The sequence below is a fragment of the Sander lucioperca genome, chromosome 1 (assembly GCF_008315115.2).
Source record: "Sander lucioperca isolate FBNREF2018 chromosome 1, SLUC_FBN_1.2, whole genome shotgun sequence".
Taxonomy (NCBI): domain Eukaryota; kingdom Metazoa; phylum Chordata; class Actinopteri; order Perciformes; family Percidae; genus Sander; species Sander lucioperca.
Window position 1 is genome coordinate 25196228 of NC_050173.1, and position 21393 is coordinate 25217620.

Below are 21393 nucleotides of genomic sequence, written 5' to 3' on the forward strand. Positions count from 1 at the left end.
ACTATTTTATTCTGCATAATGCTGCCTCTCCTCCTTTTATTTTTCCTTTCATCCTTCTACATCCACACCCCCCAGCCTGACTTGACCTGCTGCTGTCTGCCTGTAAGACACAGAACTATGATTTCAAAACTGTAAGCAAATGCTGACCCGCTATATCCTACGAAACCTGGAGGGTATCAAAAGTAAAACTTTAATTTGTGCGCTCAAATTAATAATTTATTGATCACTAATTAGTAGCTTGTTTTCTTGTGGAAACAGTACAGATAGACAAGCAAATAGACACCCTGGCATGGAGAGAAGCATTGTACTGTAAGTAAACTGAAATCGCAAAAAAAAAAAAAGGTGGATAGTGTGCACATCCAACCCTGATTGTGTACAGGTACAGGACAAAACGCAGCAAAAAGGACATTTGTGTTTCACATACAAGATGTTTTTTTATGTTCACATGGATTTTTGCAAGGTCAATACATTGCATCAGTAAATACTTCTGGGAGCTTGGCAATTTCTGTGTGCACAACCTCTCATGCGTCTTAAGTAAACTGAAGCATGGGTAAATAGGTAGACAGACAGGTAAGTGTTGACAGCCAGACAGAGAGGCAGATAGGCTTAGATTAAGAGATAGCACATGTTAAATTATGTACTCAGCTTTGCAATTCATTAGACGGGTCTGGTTAAGTAGAGTTCAGAATATTCAAATTACCCTTGTCTTGCACCTGCTTACTGCGTTGCCATGATTCTGAATCGGATTATTCATAGTACCTGAAAATCCAGTAGGCCTCAACAAATATAGCATAGCACATTTGGCCTGAAACTTGGTCTTGGTTTCCAACTAAATAACCTTCTTTTCTTTCTTTTTTAAATTGTTAAGCATATTACAAAATAATACAATAATAATACTGGTCACTGCTTGACTTGTACCATGTTTTCTCCAGAACGAGCATTAGTTGGTACAAAAGAATACGAGTCAGGATCCCAAAGCTTTTGCGTAAAAGTGCTTTTTGAAAAAACTGCATGTGTGGAGAATCACCCAGCAAGAGCTTCAATGCATGAATAAGACTGACGTCTGAATGCTGACCTGCACATTTTTGCAGATCAATCTACATTATGGATGCTTATAAAAAAAGATGTGATTAAGAGCCATAAGACACAGTCAAATTCATAGTTCGAAAAACAGATAAAAAAGGAGTACAGTACATTAGGAAATAGTTAATGCTGCATATAATGAGGTAAACATATTATTGGCCATTATCTTAAAAGAGCAACTTAAACTTACTGTCGTAACATTATTGGCTATACATTGTGTATTCCTCTTACTGCCACAAGACAAACAGTAGGGCTCAGTGCTAATGGCTGACAGCTTAAAATGGGCACAAGCAGGTTTTAGGTCAACTTTAGGGCTTGTTAGGTATGTGTGTGTTTGTGGGTTTTAATTGTTAATTTTCTTCTATGTATTTATACACTTTAAACCACAGTCTTTCATAAGCAATGTTTTATTCTTTGAACACCAATCTATGAGTGTTTTGTATATACAGTAGACCGATCTAGCTGTGTGAACTCTTTGTGTGCTGCTTGCAACACTTCGGATCAACATAAAACAAACTTCATATTAAGCAGGTTATTAATAGACTTCCTGTTACTCAGCTTCTTACAGTTAATCAGCCAAACATCCTGGGTGGCTAACTGACCTAATGTTAGCTGAAAATTAACATCATTCCCTTAAGGTTTCAAGTTATAAGGTTTCAAGATAAATGCTCAAAGAATGGCATCGAAGGTGTTTTGTATGTCCTTATCGGCCTGAATATAAGACAACCTTTCTTTTCCGATAATTGTTTTTGGGAAAAGTATTTTTGAAGACACAACACACTAGTTTTGTTGGGAGTAGATTTATCATCCTTTTTTCTCATAAAATTGGAAAATGAAATTCTTCATTTGAGCAGAATGTGAATCCCACATTTGTGCAGCTTGTCTCTCAGTCACATACTCCCTCAGGCTCTTGGAAGCGGTCAAAATGTTATTGTGTCCAGCACTTAGCATGTTTTTTAGACTTTTCTTTTTAAGCTCCTCATTATCCGTGATAGTGGTAATACTTGGCTGCTACCCAGATGAGTTGATTCAGTCCACGGTTTGTTTCTGAACTCGACATTGGGAAAGGTTTTCGCTCGTCACGAATGTATTTCCTTCGTGGCAGCAAAACACGAAACTCTTTGTTTAGGGATGCTTTATTCAAAAGGATGCACTATGTATGGACTTGAAGACACCCGCTAGTATAGCAACAATAAGGCTACAAACAACCCATACTAACCCAAATAATATCTGATGTTGTGAATATGTAATTGTCTAGTCCTTGAATATAATACAACACCATAATTCGTATTCGGGTCAATATATTTATCAGGTTTGTATTTGGGACACGGACACAGTGTGACATGATATTTTCATTCTATTTGTGACATAGCTGATAAGAATCTTAGTCACATGTTTAGTGATTGTTTGAAGAGACTAGTATCTGTTTGTCTCCTTGCAGATACAATCCACACTAAGACCTCTATATGCGGTTTGTTTTTAAGGTGTGTACTTGTTTGGATGGGACTGGTTAAACCGGTGGGTACAAGGAAGTTATCCGTTGGGTCAGGGTCATAGGATGTATGTGTGAAGAATGGACCCAATAACCCAACGCAGTAGACAAATACAGAGACATTTGTTTCTTCCTGATTATTTTGTAGAGATTCAGGCCAGAGGGAAGGGATCAGTTGGAAGTGTTTTTCTGCTTGTTTTAAGATTTGAAGTAAACAAACTCAACAGACTTACTACTCAAGAGATCTGTTTGTTTGTGAATTAAAAAATGTTTACTCTTTGGGTTTAAATTTTTGCAACTTATATTGTATAGACTTTGATACACTCTTTTTAGCTATGTTTTACCCCTGGGGGATTGTAGGCTGACGCAGAAATCTGATGGATCTTAACTTCTGAAGTGGATTCCTGCTGTCCGACCTTTCTTTCTGTCATGTTCCACTTCCCTGATTTTGGTTGACCATGACATTTTGGCTGGTGCTGATAAACTATGCAGAGTTTGACTGCTTTGATCTTTTTTTATTTTGGGGGGTTTTCACAACATGATGCAAGTTGAAATTTGCTTTCATTTATTTAGAACCTTTTGTAAATATTTAATCTTTTTTTTTTGGTCGTTCACTGTGTTTTGATGGTGCTCAGGCTATTTGGCAGATCACAGATGAATCATAACGGGTTTTGTTCTCGTATGTGATGCATGTAAAACTGCCTTTATAGAATATGACTGTACTCTTGTATTTGTTGATGGACAGAGTTTTGCTTACTTCTGCAATGGCTATTTCAATAATTAATATTACACTTATCAGAAAATGGATCTTTCAGTTGAAATTGTATTATTTACGATATGGCGGGATGTTTTTGTTCATATTCTTGCACCAGTTTTCAGTGAATTGTCTGGTCATCTTGTCTTCCCTAAATATTCCTGCTGTTTCCCCATGTGTTCTGTTGCTGTGTGTTTAATATTCGGTTTAACTCACTCAAAAATATCTGAACCAGCTGTCAGTAAATGTCTCCCTAAAGCCTACTTCACAGGGTCAAACAGTATTGCAGGTATTGAACCTGTCACCTTTCTTTTAAAAGACATTTGCTTTAACTGCTGCCACCCTGCAGAGCGCTGTTCAAGCTTCATCTCTGGATGTGTGCAGGTGGCGCTTTTAGGGCGTTTTCACACCTGTAGTTCGTTTGCTTTGGTCCGAATCAGTTGGTGAGTTAGTAAACTTGGAGCGATTTGCCTTCAGTCGGTTTGGTTTGGTTTCACACCTGGAAAAATCCAAGCGTACCAAAATGCGTCATTACAAATCAGGCAAGAACGTCCAGCCCTCTTATTGGTCGGATATGTCTGGGGGCGGGAGCAAGAAAGTATATACAGGAAGAAGGTCCTGTGTTCTGGTCTAGTGGTCAAACCAGCTCATTTTATTAAAATTATCAGACATTGTTTCGCTAAAGACGTTACTACATCTGCTCTGGTCATGAGACTTCGCTCTGCTCTACTGGCGTCTGTCTCCAATTTTAGCGGCAGCTGGTTTGACCACGGAGATACGAGTGACGGACGGGAAGCTTGACTGCAGTCTATTTCTGTAATAGAAACACTGCAAGCTGCTGCAGTTTGCTGCTCTGCTGCATCGCAGATTGCTAAACACACATGACTACAGGAGACATTAGCTCAGACTTGAGTACATTGGTGCGGTTCGAGTACGGATCACGTTCTCACCACAAACGAACCGCTCCAGAGTTCGACTGAAAGCATACCAAGACCACCTCTTCAAGCAGGTCTTGGTACGCTTGTTTGGTCCGCTTTTGTTGTGCGCCAGAGTTCGATTGCCGCCTTCTCACCTACCCAAACGAACCGCACCAGCGGGGCAAACGAACTCTAGTTCGATTCAACCGAACTAAGGATGTCGGTGTGAAAACGCCCTTAGAAGCCAACTGAAATCTGATATACAGTAGGCTTTTTAAATGTACTGCTGCCACCACTATGGTAGAGTACTGCGAATCAAGATCAAGAACCAAGGTACAGATTTCCATATAGGTCTGGTGCATACCATACATTGTGTTCTCTTTTCTCCAGGTTTTTAATTTTATCTTCGTCCGTTCTGTCTCTTAAAAGTTCAAAGACATTTTTTACTCATAGTATAAAAATATTAACTTAATCTTAACTTTTATTGTTGTTGGCTACCACAGAATGTAAAAAGTTTTAATTAGTAGATTCATGAGTTTGAACGTTTAAGTTAACAGAATGCCAAAACAATGTATAGCGGTTTATAATACTATGAGGAAGGATTTTACAACTCTGGAAAGTTAATTTAGTTTTGACGATTGCAATGTAAACAGTAGAATTATCCGTTTCACATTACAAAGTAATCCACCAGAAATGAATGAGGTTTGCTGACCATTTTTCACACACGTCTGTCTTAACATGGCTTGTCTTGTTGTGTCTCCCCTTTTATACTTTTCTCTGTGTTCTCATATTCTCTCCGTTGGCCTTTTTTTTCTCCTTCTGGTCCTAGTTTTTTCTTTCTCACTTACTTTTTCTTTCTCTTGTTTCTCTGTTTCCCTTCTAACAATGTGCCTCATTGTTAAGGAGGAGGTTGTCAAGCATGATATCTGAGTTTAAGACACACATACAGACAGAAAGAAACACAGACAGAGCCATTCTAGACTGTTCCATTACTGACCAAATCCTCACTACAGAGGCAAGCCACTGGTATGGGAACATTGAGTTACCTAATCTCTGAGTGTCATTGTCCTCATCTGTCTGTTACAGCTCAATGTTGAGCCTGGCGGTAACAGGACCACCCTCGCTTAAAAGTTGTATGCACTATGGTATCGTGCTATTTAGCTCCTCAAAATTGTGGTCGTCAAAATAATAATTTTACAACAATCAACATTTTGCAGTAGTTACGGTTTTTCATATCCATTCAGTTAGCTGAGAACAACACTCTGGTTTGTGGTACCTCCTTTGGTTTCAGTACCTCAATTTTGGCCCTGACCCAATACAAGAATTTCAGCTCCAATAGTGGGCTTTTCTCTAGCTTTTAAAGAGGCTTAGCACCTAGCAGTTCAGTTGGTTTTGGAAAGAATAGAGGCTGAAGAATGCCTTTAGAGGACTCCGCAATCTTTATGAGCAAACGTAAGACTCCTGACACCCCCATTTAATAAGCATAAGTAATAAGAAAACCTGTCCAGCTCTCCAGCCAGCAACAAATAAATAGTTTTGATGTTAAATACGCTGTCAAGAGTTCAGTAATACGGGAAAATCGATTTTGTACAGAAATAAACAAACCGATATCAAAAGATGTTTGGGTTTTACTATCTATTATTATTATTATTATTATTATTATTATTATTATTATTATTATTATTATTATTATTATTATTATTAATAATAATAATAATAATAATAATAATAACATCCACTTTTTGACAGAAAATACTATCCCAAAAAGACACATCAATCAAAACTTCCCAGGTATTGACTAAAAGGATTTACCGTATTAATGGCTTTAATGGCTTTAGAGAAACATTTATTTGGAAAAGGTAAAAGAAAGTTGCCTGTGTCAGTGAGAAGTGCAGTTTAAAATTCTGCAATTGTTTAGTTCATGAGTTCATACATGCTTTTATCCCTGGTAGATTAAAGTCAATTAACAAAATGTCAGCAAATAACAGCAATATCTGTTCAATCTACTGTGAAACTACACTAAACTATATTGTGGGTACCCAGGTAGTGCCAGTGGACTGACTAGTGGAGGTAGCAATGACTATGTCATACATTGTTTGTTAGCCCTGATTAATGTGACCAAAAGGAAGCTCCCTTAGCTATGTACGCTATGACTCGGCTCAAGTGAAAGCTTCCTCCATATTGGCAGACCACTCTATCCTGCCTACTCCTGGCATATTGTCTGTGTACCAGTGAGTCATACAATTTATAGATCAACCTCTTAAAGTACTGTGTAGCTTGCAGGTGGAAGCGAAGAGAAGCTTAGTCTAATAGTTTTGGTTCGACTGAAAAATGTGGAGGGGGCTAGACCAGGGCCATTTAAGGCAGAAACTCAGTGCTGCCTGTGCTATAGAAAGGTTAAAAGATTTGATTTTTATTAATGTTTGTTATTTTGTTCTATGTATTTCAGTAGCTTCTGCATTGCACCAATACTGCTCAGGTTTCAGTCCTATATAGAGCTATTCATTATAGAAATGTATTGATGTATTAGTAACCTTGTACATCTGGTTGGAATTATATGTAATGTATTACATAAAGAGCCACTATGTAATTTTCATTGAAAAAAATCACCTGTTTTTAAAGAGACTTTGGCACATCTGCCATTGAGCTGAATACCAAAGAAACATGGCAATGCTGTAATTCCCACTAAACACAGTAACATTTACTGTACTTAAAAGGTCACAACACAGATTTAGGTTTTACAATAACCAAAAATGTTGAAAGCCAATGTTAATTTTAGTATCAGAATTAAAGTAATTTCTTTTTTCATTTTTTTCCTGCCATTTTCATACCAAATAAAAATGTTGGACTGAATGAATGGCAAATTATTTTGTAATTTTGCTCCTTGATTATTCCCTTGTACCTAAAATAGTTTAAACAGCCTTTTCCTTGTATCTGATGTGTTTGAAGCATTGCTCAGACGGCATTTTTCGGGTTTTACAGCTTTCATACCATGGCACAGGATTTTATTTCCACGTTGTAGTTGCCAAAACTCATAAAAATGGTTGTTGATGGGCGCCTGGGTAGCTCACCTGGTAGAGCGTGCGCCCATATACAGAGACTCGGTCCTTGACGCAGCGACCGCAGGTTCGGTTCCGACCTGCATGTCATTCCCCCACTCTCTTCCCTTTCATGTCTAAAAGCTGTCCTGTCAGAAATAAAGGCCTAAAAAATGCTTGTTGGATAGAATTGTTACGTGATTATAATTGCTGATTGGCTGATTTATTGGATGCTTTTTGAGGAGCTTTGGGCACTGTTAGGATTTTCTGATCTAACTCTTAGCTCATAGATGGCTGCTTTTTAACAGGTTAGAGCAAACCCTACATATCAAGGCTCAACCCTGTGCATGTGTGCAAATGAAAGACCGTGGTTTATTTCCAGCAGGTGTATTTTTCCTTCTTCCTCACTTCCTTTCATTCTCTCTTGTGTCTTTCTGACTCCATAACACTCTCAAAAACAGAATTGTGTTTTTAATATTTTACCACACGGCCATATATATATATATATATATATATATATATATATATATACACACACACACAAGCTAAGTCGACAGGCACAGTTTTTCTCTTCATGCACACTTCGACACACCAACACACATTCACCCTTTCATCCCATCTGGCACACACACACAGGCACACACACACACACACACACACACACACACACACACACACTCTTGACAGCCTCATCTAGTACACACATGCACATGTGTCATAGCAACCTTAAGACATACTGTACATGCATAAACACATGCATACACGCTTGCATGCTTAAGTGGCAGCAATTAACAGTCACACACCTAACATACACAGATTCAAAATGACACATTGACATGGGCATGCACAGACATGCAAGACACACGAACACAGACACAGCTATCTAGCCTAACCGGTATCGGTTAAATTATTGCAGTGTTTCCCACAGATTAGAAAGCAATTTGTGGCGGTGGGGGATGGTTGTTGCCTGACCCTGTCTTTCACTGGTTGAAGCCTGAAAATATTGTAAACAAAGTAATAACATAACTAATTACACTGGTCGGACTGTTCAGCTCTGTTTCAGACTGATACCTCCGGTTCAGGCTGGTCCTCATCCTCAACTCAAAGAAAATACTTTTCAATACTCATCTGGATTGCAGCAGCAAACATTCAGTGTAAGAGTAAAAAATGACATAACATTATTTATAATAAGTTTATTTGATTCACAGCTGCTACATATAGTGTTTTGACCTCGACAACCCAACTGCATTTTACCGCAAACTTGCGACTAGTTAACTTTCTAAAGCAGGCGCAATCGCTTGTTTGCTAAGAGTCGGGTCGGGAATTTCGCCAGCCGTCTTCTCTCCTTATGGAGACAGACGCTGTGTGCACAGTGGGAGGAGCTGTCTGTGTGTGTATGTGAGCGAGACGCAAGAGAGCAGGGAGAGGAAATCCAGCTGAATGTGTTTTAAATAGCGTTTAAAAAATAATAATAACGAACGCAATGTGCGGCGGCCGGTGTTGATAGTGAGGCGCACCGCCGCAGATTAGTCTATGTGTGGGAAACACTGTATTGTGTTTGGTCCTCACCTCTAGCTGACATTTGGACAACATGACATCTCAAGCCTTAAAGTAGGAAGATGCCATTAGAGAGGAAGGAGTGGAGAGAAATAAAAAGGGAGAGAAGAAAAGAAGGGAAAAGGGTCATGAAAAATGGAGTGAAAGTAGGAGGGGGGGGGGTTGCAGAAAATTAAAGAGATATTTACCCTTAAGCACCAAAAACAGCAAATGAGAAGAAAAGAGGACCTCGGTTCCTGAATTAAACTGGCGTAAGCATTCCTCCACCTGACACATTCAGAGGTTTTAAATTAGTTTGATTCTGACACAAATGTTAGTGTGAAGGCAGGAATGTTTTTGTATTTGTGTCCCAGTCAGGTTATTTGTTTTTTAAGTTAAAGCCATAACACAACTACATGATGTTAGAATAAAAAAGTTAAAAACTGTTTTACTTTTAGATAACTCATTCTTCCACACATTTGGCTGTTTAAAGGTCCCATGGCATGAAAATTTTACTTTTATGAGGTTTTTTAACATAAATATGAGTTCCCCCAGCCTGCCTATGGTCCCCCAGTGGCTAGAAATGGTGATAGGTGTAAACCGAGCCCTGGGTATCCTGCTCTGCCTTTGAGAAAATGAAAGCTCAGATGGGCCGATCTGGAATCTTGCTCCTTATGAGGTCATAAGGAGCAAGGTTACCTCCCCTTTCTCTGCTTTGCCCGCCCAGAGAATTTGGCCCGCCCATGAGAGAGAGACATCATGGCTTGAAAACAAGGGAAGCATGGCAGTTGATTAAGGCCACACCCCCACCCTCCATCTTGCCCCCACTCTCTCCTCCTCAATAGCATTTAAAGCTACAGACACAGAAATGGCACATCCTAAGTAAAGCTCATTGTGGGACTGGCTCTAGTGGCTGTGATTCTGCACCAAGGCTGAATTTCATGAAAGAGACTTCAGATACAGTATTAGGGACCACTGAGGCCTATATAAAAGCATCCAAAAAGCAGCATGTCATGGGACCTTTAAACACACTGGCTATTCTGTAGTCCAAGATGAAGGAACGTTTGTGTGACGGCTGCACAGAAGAAGTACTAGTATATGGCATGGAAGTCATTATCTGTGGTACCCACATTATGTTGCAGTGAATGTCTGTTGAATGTCTGTGTTGGCACGGCCCATGCATCTTTTATTGATTTGTGTGTATAGCAAGATTTTTAAAGTTAAGTTTAAAAAAGGCATACATTGTCTTTTATGACACCTTACTGATTATGGCAACCTAACCCATTGAATTGTAAGAATTTCATAAGAACCAGAATTATTAAGCAGAAAGTAATACAATCTAAGTGATAACAAGTTATATATGGAATGGTTGCTGCTGCTACAAACATATGCATCTTTTCTTATGCAACATACTATCTTCCCTAGCAAACACTTGGCAGCAGGTGTTGAGAACAGAGAATGTAAAAGCTATTGATACGGCGCAGCTTGTAACATTTCATTACATTACAATAGAAAGTACTGTAGCTATTCAGATGTTTGTAAACATACCAGGGATTGTTACTTAACAGATTCAATATTTTTCTCTCTCCCCACCTCTGTCTTCACCCTTTCTTTTTTGTTCTTTTCTTATGTTCCTCCCTCCTCTTCCTTTTCTCTCTCTGTCTCTCCTTAGTGTAGCTAGAAGAGAATCCTGCAACAGGGATTAGCGGTCCGTCAATGAGGAACTACCGGCTCATCTTCTGCCACAACCTGAAGCAGCCATAGATGGTTTGGTGGTTCACTGGCTAGGGGAGGAGAGGACACACACTTTCACTGCTACACGGTGAGTAAACACACACATGCAGGCACATCCATTGCCGGAGGAAGGAATGGACCCCCTTCACTTTGATTCGATTGATTGTGACATCAGATATATCCAAGGCTTATTAACTAAACTTGGCCACAAAATACTAACTGATTCAGCACATTAGTTCTTGTAAGGGAAAACATTACAAGAACAGTCACTTTCGTCATAATGCTGAACATCAGCACATCTCCATTCTGAATATCATGTAAGAATAAATCATATCCTGCACACTGACTTAGACAATTTACTTACTAAAGCTTAATGTGAAAACAAAAACGTCCTCGAATTCCTTACTAGGTCTTCCGTCGTGTCATCTTTTATAACAAGCTGACCTTAAATACAACAAAGTAGTGTAGAGGAGCAACAAACAGCTGACCACGTTGAATCTGTTGTTATTGTAATTAGTGATAACACTTTTATATCTTTAAAAGACCAATATTAATTGACATATACTGTAAGCTTAATTGGAACAAAACCAGTTTTCTGATAAACATTTGGTGATTTTCCTCCTCCCCCGATGAGTACACTGAACACCATCTGCCACTGTTTGCACTCACCAAACAACCATCATCAAAGTCAAACTTTGAACAGACATGATTGTTGCACATTCATGCTTGCCTTGCATTGATTTCCACCCCTTTGTCTGACTCAGGCTTTCGCAGCATCACATTTGCATGGGAATGGCAGAGGACATAACAGATACTGAATCATGTTAATGTAATGTAAAACATCCCCTGTGGGAGTAAGTAAGAAGTTGATACAATACTACTTTATACAGGGGAAATCCTGGGGTGCTAATTTAGCCACCCTTTCATTTAGCACAGGACAGACAGGACACCTGCTTCATAATCCCTGTCTGACAGCAACACCACCACTCAGATACTTTACCTAAATCTGTCTCCCTCTCTTCTTGCTATGGCTCCCCAAATGTAGGGCTACATGGAACTTACATTTTGTTTAGATCATTTTGTCCACCACCCTGGTAGTTTGAATACGAATATGTCATAAGGGCTCATTTTAAAAAGTCTTTTGAACCACTTGGTCCAAATTTAGTGTTTGGTCATATACAGTATATATTCAGTGGTCATTGGACTCTCCACCTCCACCTGTTATTCCTCCCCCTTTAAGGATCAAGTCTAAACGCTTTTGCTGGCCAGCGGCTGCAATCCCCCCCACCCCCTCTTCTTTCTTGGTTAAATGTAAGGAGGGGAAGTTTGCAAACATGACTGAAGATGATTTACTAAGGCTCTTATTTTGTAAATCATTCCATCTCACTTTTTCTTTTGTCTGATCTCCCTCCTTCTGTGTTTCTTTTTTTCCTAAAGACGTGAGGGCCTTGGCGGGGTTGTGGTGAGGAGGAGAAGGCAATGAGGAAGAGTGTGTCTCCGTTGCCAGGCAACGAGGGCGGTAGCTCAGCCAGCACCACACGTGTTTTTGGCGTTCCTTTGGAGGAGGTGACGCGCACACACACAATCAGTGGCCATGAGGTTCCTGCACTGGTGAAACACATTGTCGACTACATCGAGGAGCATGGTAAGTGATACACACACACACACACACACACACACACACACACACATAAATGCAGTGATGCTTAAACCCCAAAATCAAGCCACTTCTTTTGCTATCATTCATTCAAATTCAGGATTTTTTTACTTTTGGGCTACAGATCTTTTGTCTCAAATCATTTCATATTCAATATGTGATTGTTTCGATCAAATCAATATTTACAAACCTAAAATATCAACGAATGCTGATGACGCCAATGAAGCAATTTCAGTAAATTATAATGCCTGATGACCTAATAAAATCTGTCATCAAATATATTCGCTTGACTCATTCACACCCACGTGTTTGTGGTGATGCATTTGTTTTCAGAGATTGATTAAATGTCTTTGAGTGTTGTAATCTTCTTCCGCTTTATTTCTTAAATATGACCAAAGATTCAACAGTAAAGGAATTGTTGATTTAATGGAAAATGTTAACTAAAGTCTACAAAATGCTCAAAATTAAAGCAAAAAGCATCGAACATATACAGTAATGTACCAAATACTGAATGAAACGCAATCTTTAACATTCTTATGTTCTTGTATATCACTGTTAACATGCACCTACATCCCCCTCCAGGTATTAAGAGCTTACATTATTTTGTATTTGCCCTCGGTTTAACTTACTATATTATAGTAACACTGGATTATGTTTCATTGATCTCAGCTTTTGTTAAAAGCGAAAATATGTAACTTTTGAATGAAAAAAATGACAATTTCTCTCATTCAAACAAAATGTAATTTATTCTTTAAAACCTTATATTCAGTAAAGTAACACCTTCATGGTATTTTCCTTTTTGACTGAAAATGCAGTACCATAGTGACATTTCACATGATTTAAGATTGAAATGGGAAAGCAGGAATAAGACTACCAATACCAGTTTCAGCCCAGTTGAATTCCACTATTTGTTATCACTTCTAAGTACATACTTCTGAGCGCTCAGTTACATCTGATTGCTTTCTGTAATGTTTCAGTATCCCAAGTACGCCCTGCTGCTGTTGACTGCTTTGCATCTCGATAAACCCAAAATATGTCGTTAGTGGAGATCCAGTTTATGTGATAAGATGAACTCTGAATGCACCGGCAGAAAGATCCATGGTCCGCTTCCTTCTTCATTACATAACCGCTCTGTCAAATACAGCTGAACTTGTGAAAACAGAAGAGCTTAACAGTGAAGAGGGGAACCTACCAAAGTCCTGGCCCTAGGCTTTTCTTTTTTTCTGATATTTCTCTATAAGCCTTGTGGAGCAGGAACTTCAGTCTTATGTCAATGACTTTATAAGAGCAGGTTGGCAGTTTATACAGTCCCTCCAGAAAAACGCGATTATGCGATTGCATAATTCAATGCATAATCAGCCAAAGCCCGCATATTTATGCGGGGGCCGCATTTTTTCAAATACGCCGCACTTTCACCGCATAAATTGCCGATTTCTGCGCAAAATATGCGGGGCTTGCATGATTTCATAATCCCCATATTTTCGTTGCAAAAAAGTCACATATATCTTAGCAGAAAGTTGAAAAATGTTGCGTTTACTTCACACAAGAGCAGCCATTTTCCCCTGTTGCCATGGGAACGTTATGACGTGACGTAATTACACGATGTGAACATCATCGAAAAGCTGCAAACCCCGCGATGAAGTCATGATAAAACCGCAGTTTTTATCGCATAAAATTACATAAATATCCCGCATATTCCATCGCAATTTTTAAGAAAATGTGCCGCATAATCAAGGATTTTTGCACGCAACAATCACAAAAAAACTCAACATTTTTCTGGAAGGACTGTTTATACATCTTGCTCTGAAGGATGAGAGGGATAAAAAAAAGGATGGAATAAAATTCAAATTTTTAAACTAACCAGCTACAGACAGAATTTATCTGCATTTGGTTGGTAATGGTACTGGCTACAGTATATAACACCCTCAGTTCCAGTTTTGTGTTACAGAACACATATAGCCCTCAGCCAGACACCTAACCAGTCAATCCTCTTTGTGTTGGTGTTTTAAGCCCTCAATGTCGTCGGCACTAGGATTAGGAGGTGGTTAGGGTTAAGGTTAGGGTTAGGTGCCTTGAAGTCAATGGTCGCAGCACTGCCTTGAAGTCGACGTTGGGGGCTTAAAACACCATCGAGCCTTTGTGTTAAGGATGCATTGTTGGTGTGAACCCTGAAGAAATGGATAAATTAAGTCATTTAAATTTGTTAAACTTGTTTCCCTATGTCTCATCATCTGTGGTCTGTGCAAATTTGCATAAGCATGTAAAGATTCATTTGTAGAATTGATTTACTTTGTGTCTTACAGTAGAAGCAATTTGATGGCTGTAAAACGCCCCCCATAAAATGAAGGAACTGTTGAAAAGTCATTAAATCGTTTGCAATAAATATTAAATAGAGGAATCAATTAATGTTCAGATTTAAAGATTAAGAGAAAGGCCAGCAGTACTCTGGACGTACTGGATTTATCTACATATTATAGAAAGTAATACAAGTGTGTTGGATAGGTGTTTTAATTAGGCCTGGGGGTTTGTGAAACCTAATCACCAACCTAATCATCAACCTTTTCTTATTCCTTTCTTAGTCTTCTGTTGTGGAGTGCGGAGATAGTCAAAAAAGATATTTTCTTGCAAAACCTGTCAAGTCAGTGAATATTTTTTTTAACTATTGGAATGAAGCTTCACCTCAATTCCCCTCAATTGACTAGTGAAGCCGGTTGGTGGTTTGTGTGACCCAGGGGCCGCTCGACCATATGAGGTTATGTAATAAGTCTTTAATCCTCTGGGGCCTCTGCTGGCACATTAATTAGAGTTGTGCTGCCAGTCCAGAAGTTATTCAGCCAGCGAAAAGGCCTTAATCTCTCTTATTTGATTTGTGTGTGATGTCTGATGTTTTAGTAGGAGCATGGTGTTGCAAATATGTACTAAAAAGGCAATCTGATGTAAAACAGAGATAAGAAATGGAAAGCACTTCAAGGTGTGTGTCGGACCGAAGCTGTGGCATCTGTGACAGATTTAATCGCTCATACAATACAAAAAACGGGCTGACTGCTTTGGTAGATATTGAACATCTTTAGAAATAGTGTTAAATAGGGCTTATCTATTTTTTAATTTAATCATTGATCAACAATATGGTATACAGCTACTGTATGTGCATGAAATTGTGATGTGAAAAGATGTTTTATTTGTTTTATTTTGGTGCTCTGATTGTGGGCCCGTTCTGAGCTGGTTTTAAAATCTGATCTGGGTGATCGGATCCCAAGTGGACAGCTCTAAGTACAGGTGATTTTGTTCATTTTAATTATGTAAAGGAGAGAAAGCTTAATATTAAAAGAAATGTTGTAAAACTGGCTCAAGCCCTGGCCGGACTGGTGGATGCTAGCGGTTTATCCTTTTAATCACAAACACTCAACACTCACAGGAATGATAACAGTCAGTGTGGTCATGCCTCTGTTTTTTCATACTGATAAGGGAGGAGTTCACATACAAAAATGCATTTGTATACAGACACAGACACACAGCTCCCTGTACGTATATTCTTAGGTTAACCATATGTAAGCTGGATATTATATTTAGAGATGGCCCGATACCATTTTTTGCTTCCCGATACCGATTCTAATACCTGAACTTGCGTATCGGCCGATACCGAGTAACGATCCGATACCAGTGTGTCATATATTTTATTATGTTTTAACAACTGGATACTACTATCCCTGTATGGATGTGATATTATTTCTATCTTTGTTGTCAGTCTGGCTCAGGTTAAACTCTTTGTGAAACATGAACAATGAATGCCACAGAACTTTCTTTTATTATGCAGTTTGGCAGTCAGTTATAACGGAAAAAGAACATAAATAAAGTACTTTAACGTAGATTTTCTTTAGGGCTTTATTACATGGTATCGGATCGGTGCATAAACTCCAGCACTTCCCGATACCAGTGTTTTAGGCAGTATCGGAGCCGATACTGTTATCTGTATCGGAACATCTCTAATTATATTCGTAGTCCACATTTCTAGACCAAATAAGTTACCGGTTTATCCTGCAGCCCCCAGTACTCCATAATATCAACCACATCAGTCATTATTTGAAAGTTATTTATTTGAAAGTCCAGATGAACTACACCAATAAAAAAGCCACTCCAATTTGTAAATATTGGAAGACTGTTGTTGTTAGGGCCCTGACACACCAAGCCGACGGCCAGGAACTAGTGGCGACAAAGGGTCAGTTTGAATCATTAATGTAGCAGCAGCAGAGAAATTATGACAAATTATGAGCACTCCAGATGTAATAAGAGTTCTAAAAATCACACTTGTTCATAGCTTTCTTTTTTGGCTTTACTGGAGGTTAGGTGGTTTAAAAGCAAGGATGTTGGCTAGATAACCAAACCAAGCTCAGAAAATATAAAAATATAGAAATTGAATAATGATATACAGTATGTATTTAGGTAAGTAATTATTGCTGTATGTGTCACCAGGTCATCTGGACCTGGAGGGGCTCTTCCTTGTTAATGGCAACGCAGAGCGTGTGGATTGGCTGCGCCAGCGTTACGACAGTGGTGAGGAGGTGGAGCTAGAGAAAGAGGCGGACCTGGCGTCAGTGGTCAGTTTGCTCCGACTTTTCCTGCAGGAGCTTCCTGAGCCGGTTATCCCAACAGCGATACAGGGGCACATTCTACAGCTACATCAAGGTGTGTGACAGGGACTGCTTCGCCCACTTCTCATGCAATTTCTCCACTCACTCACTCACCCCACCCTCTTTCTCTTTGTTATCCACTTTGAAACCAACATCTGATGTTTTCTTATTTTGCTCTATTTTGAAGTCAGTGCATGATGTTAGTTTTGCTTGTAGCAACATTTTTTGCCTTTTTTGCCACCCATTTGTACTTCTATCTACTCCCCCTGAATCCTGGTGTGAAGTGTGACGGTCTTACAAATGTACTGCTTAGTGCCTAAGCTTACCTAATATTAAGGCACAGAAAGAGAGGCGACCATAAGTATGAAACACAAACTATTGTCTCTTATTTCTGGATTTTTATCTAAGTTGATTTTGCGAAACCAGTTATGACTGTGGTCTTGCAGACTTTAGTTATCTGAGCTGTGAGTACACAATGGTATGATGGTTAAATGAAGAAGAAACTGGCAACAGTAGATGCTTTCATAACACTAGGCGGTTAGAAGTATTGCAAGTACCTACAGTAAATGGTGTATTATGTCTGTCTTAAAACAGTACTGACATAATGCACAACAATGTAATGACCAATAATGCTTTCAATGTATGTATATGGGCATGTGAGTATTGCATAAAGATAAAAAAAATGTGAACCTCCATTTAAATGGCAATGGTTGTATTTGTTTATATTGTCCTCTTGTTATTCAGAACTGTGTTCTCACTCTTATTTAATTCTTTTAGTTAAGATGTTTTAGCAAAATTTGGAAAAAACAAGGAAAGCATAATCATGCGAATTGCTGGAAGTTATAGACAGTATAGAAGTTATAGATAGACCAGTCCAGGCAACAAATTAAGAGGTGGGGTAATGCATGTTTAATGGACAATGTATAATCATTTCAACAAATCTTCCACTTCCACATTTCTTCTCTCCTCTTCTGATCTATTCTAATCTTCTTGTCGTGATGTTTTTTCTATTGCTGTCATGCATGTTACAGCAGTGGAGAAGTTTGCAGGGACTCTCCATGTCATACATGTATCTATTATATTCTATAATGGCACTACTATACTACTACATTTTCCTCTCTAATGCCATCTCCTGTTTCACCTCATTTCATCTCTCCCAGAGGATTGTACGTTAATCTTATCGGTGTCTGCATATTTTCTTGAGTGAAGAATTTCTAAGGTCAACTTTGAAGGAACACAAAGGACTTAAAAACCCATAATTCAGTCCACAGTATTTCCAAATACAGTAATGAAAAGGAGCGTTGTAGCAACATTGAGTGCAGCATGAAGAAAGCGTACAAGTTCTAATAGTAATGATGACTATAAAGAGCCTTTTCCAGTAAAAGTAATGACATTATGTACGATATGTACAATGTTCAAACTCACATGTAATCATAACCGGTGTCCTACTCTTAAACATCCCCAGATTACAGCAATGAAGAGGATCTGTGCAGAAACTTGAAATACCTGCTGCAGCAGCTTCCCCAGCTGAACTACGGCCTGCTGCGTTTCCTGTGTCGCTTCCTGGCCAGCGTGGCTTCACTTCAGCAGGAGAGTTGGAACATTGGGACACTGGCCGCTGTCTTCGGACCAGACATCTTCCAGTAAGATGCCTGCATAGGACACGTTTAATAATTGTGGTTCATAATCGCGATCATTGTACCTTTGCAAAACAATCTGAGCTGTCAGATACTGAGCTAAGGGCAACCAAGTGCATGTTTTTCTGCCTGACAAGTATTTATTTAAAAGTTCCAGACAGGTTATACAGGTTTTTTGATTGTTTGCATTTCTATTCCTGCGCATAGAGCAGTAGAAGGTGTGGATCTGCCAGTATAGTATGTATTTAAATGACTTGTGTCAAAACTGTAAAGTTATTTGGTTGCAAATCTTTACTGGGAGTGCAAATTGACCCATATCATCAAAAAAGCATTCAAACAGAGGCACTTATACATGCATTTATTCAGCTATTGTAATAATTTTACCCCCCATGCAAAGCAGTGTACAACCAACACAACACACTCATCTTTTGTTTGCAGTCTGTCAACAGAGGACCTTCGAGACCAGGAGTCTGTCAGCAGAGTTCTGGCAGAGCTGTTGGACAACCAGGATGGCCTGTTTGACTCCGAGGACGACGACGTCTCCACCACCAACGACTACAGCTCCATCAATGAACAGGTACTGCCCATCACCTTTGTTTCTAACTTCTTCATGTTCTGTGTCCATCACTCCATCTCTTTTACATTAATATTGTTTGTCTTTGACAGTGGAATCATATTAGGACCATATTATTGTATCGTTTTACAAAATGCTGCAAACTGTGATTACAAATCAACAAAATGAGTTGGCTGTATGTTGATATGCTCAAAAATCTTGGATTGAGGTTTTTAGTTTATAAATCATTACTTGTAATTGTTGGCGTCACCAGTAAAGAATGCAAGAAATGCTCAAAATGTTAAAGAGATTACAAACATTGCTTCACAGTTCTACTACAAGTGGCTTTGTGGATTTCATTGATACTACTTTGTAAATCTTACACAACCAGGCTCCACTGAACAGGGATTAAATTACTACATTCTATCAAGAAATAAAAAACTCTTCCAGTGAAGAAAACCACAGGGAATCCATTCAGGCTGATAATTATTAATTAGCCGCAGTAGGTCAGGCAGCACTTGTGTTGTATGGGAATGTAAGTACTCACTTCCTAAAGCTATTGTTGTACAATACATAGAATTACTGAACAGAAAGTTCTCCATTAACAAAATATCTTTCAGAAGAATCTAGCCGCACCCAAACACATCCACACACACACAGCATTGAATAAATTCTGAGGTGTGCTAAGGGGTCAGTGTCGAGATCAGAGTATGAATGCTGAGAGCATATACCAAAAAAAAAATTTCTCTCTGCTTTTTGGCTGTGTTGAACTATAAATACCATTTGTTGTCTTACATTGGACACAGAACGTGACTAGCAGACTAAACAAGGCATTTCCCCTGTTGCCCAGCAACAAAGCATTACTACTGTGCCCACAGAAAAGGGAATGGCATAGTTAACATTTAATTTTACATTGGCCTGATTACAGTGTGTTATTGTATGATAACATATACACGAACACAATAATTACTCTTGATCACTATCTCACGTTGCCTTTCTGCTGTAATTCTTGTCACATTTAAGAAAACATTCTCCAACACAGCAGGGACATTATAAATAGCATGTTTAAATGTTGAAGTTAAAGGCCACAAACAGTCCTCATGAAAGTCCGGCCAGGAGAGAAACAGTATCTACACCTGTTCACTTACTTTTAACGGCCTTCTTTAGATTTTTGTTTCCTTTCTTCTTTCTCCACTGATTCGCTCCTTTTTATATTTCTTCTTTGTTGCAGTGTCTCTATTTTAGTGTGTTCTTAAGTAATGTCATAACGAAACGTAGCTCCAATTTTGCTTGCCATGTAATCTTAAAGTCATTATCTCTCATGTCATTGCCATATTTAAGAAAAAACATCAACGCTCTACCAAAAAGGTCTGGGTTGTAAAAGGAAGATAATTAGATTAAGATTAGATCAACAGTCTTATTATTTCATTTTTATTTTACAGTTTCTTAAACTTTTTTAATTTTTTTTATTGCGTGACGGGTCAGTTGAATGAGAATAAAGAATATAACATTACCAATGGACATAATAAGAGAGAGCAGAAGAAGGAGCAGCAGGGACAGTGTGATAAATCTGTAAAGACAAATCATCGGTGCACTGATCCCTGTGTCTTATGTAAGAGAGAGGGAAAAAAAGTGGGTGGTTCAGAGAGCTAGAGGGAGAAAAAGCAGCCAGGAAAATGGGGGTGAAAAGGTGAGAGTGCAGAGAGAGAAGAGGAAGAATGAAGGGAGAGATGGCAAGGGAGGAGAAGGATAAGAAAAGAAGCTGGTGATGATGTAACCAGGCAACTCACACCTACAGCCCCTGCACTACACTGGGGATGGCTCTCTGTGCGAACAAACCCTCATGAAGGGGACTATATCCCACACACACACACACACACACACACACACACACACACACACACACACACACCTGCTTTCACACAGGAGACACATGCTTCTGGTAACAGAGGTTAGTTAGAACAATTGAAATAAACTGCAGAAATAAGGGAGAAGGCACATTTTAAGACATGGAAAAAATAGAAGGATAGAAGCACATGAAAGATTAAACTCAATGAGGCACAATGAGATGTGCTAAACTGGATTTTGGCTTATTTATTGGCAAATCAGTTACTGTAAATTATTGTTTAGGTGAGAGCAAGGCTGTGCTGAGGCGTGTTGTTGCTATGATGATACCAGTGTGTGTTTGTTTTGATTCAGTGTTTAAAGCCCTTTCTGCTAGGGTATCTGGCTCAAAGTAGTGAAAAATAACAAAAATCAGAACTTATTCACATTGTTTAAGAATATAAAATGTCCTCATATCCGTGCGTTCAGTACTGAGATAGTTCGTGGGATTTTTGTCGTAGCTTGGACAATGGCTGCACT

At 38.9% G+C, this 21393-nt stretch overlaps 1 protein-coding gene across 6 annotated transcripts in view; it reads left to right on the forward strand.

Annotated features, from left to right (window-relative positions):
- Nucleotides 1-21393, forward strand: part of fam13b (family with sequence similarity 13 member B) — an 84295-nt gene that overhangs the window by 11165 nt on the left and 51737 nt on the right. For 4 of the 6 annotated variants that reach the window (XM_031302772.2, XM_031302778.2, XM_031302777.2 and 1 more), the window contains exons 2-6: nucleotides 10493-10642; nucleotides 11992-12199; nucleotides 16682-16894; nucleotides 18305-18482; nucleotides 18915-19053. In XM_031302772.2, the coding sequence (XP_031158632.1) occupies nucleotides 12034-12199; nucleotides 16682-16894; nucleotides 18305-18482; nucleotides 18915-19053 (696 nt within the window). In that variant the 5' untranslated portion in view covers nucleotides 10493-10642; nucleotides 11992-12033. The remainder of the gene's footprint in view (nucleotides 1-10492; nucleotides 10643-11991; nucleotides 12200-16681; nucleotides 16895-18304; nucleotides 18483-18914; nucleotides 19054-21393) is intronic. The other 2 variants (XM_031302773.2, XM_031302775.2) reach the window with 2 other exon arrangements.